The sequence below is a fragment of the Gekko japonicus genome, unplaced genomic scaffold (assembly GCF_001447785.1).
Source record: "Gekko japonicus isolate JY-2015 unplaced genomic scaffold, Gekko_japonicus_V1.1 scaffold8130, whole genome shotgun sequence".
NCBI lineage: Eukaryota > Metazoa > Chordata > Lepidosauria > Squamata > Gekkonidae > Gekko > Gekko japonicus.
In genome coordinates this window covers 8,880-11,408 of record NW_015168274.1, presented here as the reverse complement: position 1 = coordinate 11,408, position 2,529 = coordinate 8,880, and the positions used below count along the sequence as shown (strand labels likewise).

The window sequence follows — 2,529 nt, the reverse complement described above, 5'->3', positions numbered from 1 at the left end:
GTGTCACACAGTGGCCAAAAACCCAGGTAAGAGGAGAAAGACCATAAGCTGGAAAAAAGCAGAGTAACAGACAGGTATTCAAAAGGATGGGAAGACAGGCTTGAGTGAAGGTGAGGGAGAAGGACAAAATCTCAGGAGATGACAAAATCGTGAAAGAGAGGGTCAGAAGTGAGGTAGTGAGAGAACAGAGGGGGCAGAAATTCAAACAGACGCTTGGGAATTTTCAGTATGGGAACTGAGGAGGAAAAAGAGAGGATATACCTATGAGTTGTAATTTGTGCTAGAGTGGCATTATTTAATCATTTAAATTGACTGTAGGCATACTTCCCAAATGAGCTAGCTGTCTTTTAGCCTGGCTCCACTTAATCTGCCAGCCACAAATTTGAATAACAGCCTGTGACAACAGCAGAAGTTCCTTCTCAGGGCTCAATGGACATTATTCTTTTTTCTTGCCCAGCAAGGTGACTTTTTTGTTTTGTTTGGTGTCCCCTCAGTGATCCCTTCTTTCTGATCAATGTTTTAATGGTTGTTTTTTCTTTGTCTTTTAACTCTGGTTTTAATTTAGGGCTTTTTTGGGTTGGTTTTAATGGTTTAAGAATGTGGTTTTATTACGCTTCCCAGATGTGCTGGTGAGATCGCGACCGGAAACTCCACTTGTCTTCCGTATCTCTTGCGTGGCTAATGTTGCGTGTGACCGCAGCCACTATATAGTAGTGTATATATTCTTCTCTCAATCAAAAGGTTCATACTTAGAATAGATATGATAGCACTTAACTAGACTGTGTTTTTTGTTTTATTTATACTGCATTTCCCCCCCTGTGGGGACCCAAAGTGGCTTACAACATTCTCCTTTTCTCCATTTTATCCTCACCACAACCCTGTGAGGTAAGTAAAGCTGAGAGAATGACTGGCCCAAAAGCACCTAGCAAGCTTTTATGTCAGAATGGGGATTTGAACCTGGGTCTCCCAGATCCTAGTCCAACACACTTTGACCATTACACCTGGACTTTGGAGATCTTGACTGACATCCCTGTGCAGTTATGGGAATCCAGGTGACCTTTGACAAGTCACACTCTCTCAGCCAATGAAATGTTCCTTCTTTGTCAGCTGTTCACACCATCTTCCATTTCCTGTTGCTTGTCTGCTATTCATTCTATTTCCTGGCTTTTACAGATGAAGTACAGTGATGCATCATGGGAGCAACTGAACCAAAGCTACCCTGGAGAATTCATTTTATTGGGAGTGGCTGACCGCCCCCGCTTGGAGATGTTCCTCTTTGCAATCATCCTGCTCTGCTACACGATGACCCTCATAGGCAACACAACCATCATTGTGGTGTCCCGGCTGGATCCCAATCTTCACACTCCCATGTATTTCTTCCTCAGCAACCTATCTTTCCTTGATCTAGGTTTCACCACGAGTCTCGGCCCCCAGATGTTGGTAAATTTCTGGAGAAAAAGAAAGACCATCACCTATGTGGGCTGCGTGGTCCAGCTGTACATCTCCCTTGCTCTCGGCTCTGCAGAGTGTATTCTGTTGGCGGTCATGGCTTATGACCGCTATGCCGCAGTCTGCCAACCTCTGCATTACACGACCATTATGAGCCATTCCATATGTGTCAAAATGGCTGCTGTCTCCTGGGCGAGTGGCTTCTGTACATCACTATTGCAAACGGCGATGACTCTTAAGCTTCCTTTCTGTGGAAACAACAAGGTGGACCATTTTTTCTGTGAAGTGCCGGCTTTGCTGAAATTGGCCTGTGTGGACACGTCCACCAATGAAGCTGTGCTGTTCGTTTCCAGTGTGATCTTCCTTCTAGTGCCACTTAGCCTCATTATAGTCTCATATGCCTACATTGCAGCTGCTGTGCTGAGGATCCGCTCAGCGGAAGGCAGGCGCAAGGCGTTCAGCACCTGCACCTCCCACTTGATTGTGGTGTCGCTTTTCTATGGCACAATCATTTTCAGTTATCTCCAGCCCCCGTCAAACTATTCCCGTGACATTGGCAAGATGATCTCCCTGTTCTATACATTTGTCACCACCATGCTCAATCCATTAATTTATACGCTGAGAAACAAAGAGGTACACCGAGCTCTAAAAAGAACAATAAACAGAAATGCAACAATTTAGTCTACTGTCTCCACAAATTTATTCAAATGCTAAATTGTATGTTTTATTTACAACTTTTTCTTATGAATTATGTCTTTAACACTTTTTGGTGCACTAAACCAGTTTGGTTTAACGGTTAAGTGTGTGGACTCTAATCCGGGAGAACTGGGTTTGATTCCCAACTCCTCCACTTGCAGCTCCACTTGCACCTTGGGCAAGCCATAGTTCTGTCAGAAGTGTTCTTGAAAAAGAGCAGTTTCTGTCAGAGCTCTCTCAGCCCCACCTACCTCACAGGGTGTCTGTTGTGGGGAGGGGAAGGGAAAGGGTTTGTAAGCTACTCTGAGACTCCTTGGGGTAGTGAAGGGCAAGGTAGAGCCATTCTCTCAAGAGCAGTCCTTGAAAGAGCTCTCTCAACCCCAC

General features: G+C 44.9%; 1 protein-coding gene across 1 annotated transcript; it reads left to right on the top strand.

Annotated features, from left to right (window-relative positions):
* Nucleotides 1-1,173: 1,173 nt before the first annotated feature.
* On the top strand, nucleotides 1,174-2,130 carry LOC107113694 (olfactory receptor 2G3-like). Its single transcript, XM_015415045.1, has one exon. It carries the CDS (start codon nucleotides 1,174-1,176, stop codon nucleotides 2,128-2,130), a length of 957 nt encoding a protein of 318 aa, XP_015270531.1.
* Nucleotides 2,131-2,529: the final 399 nt, after the last annotated feature.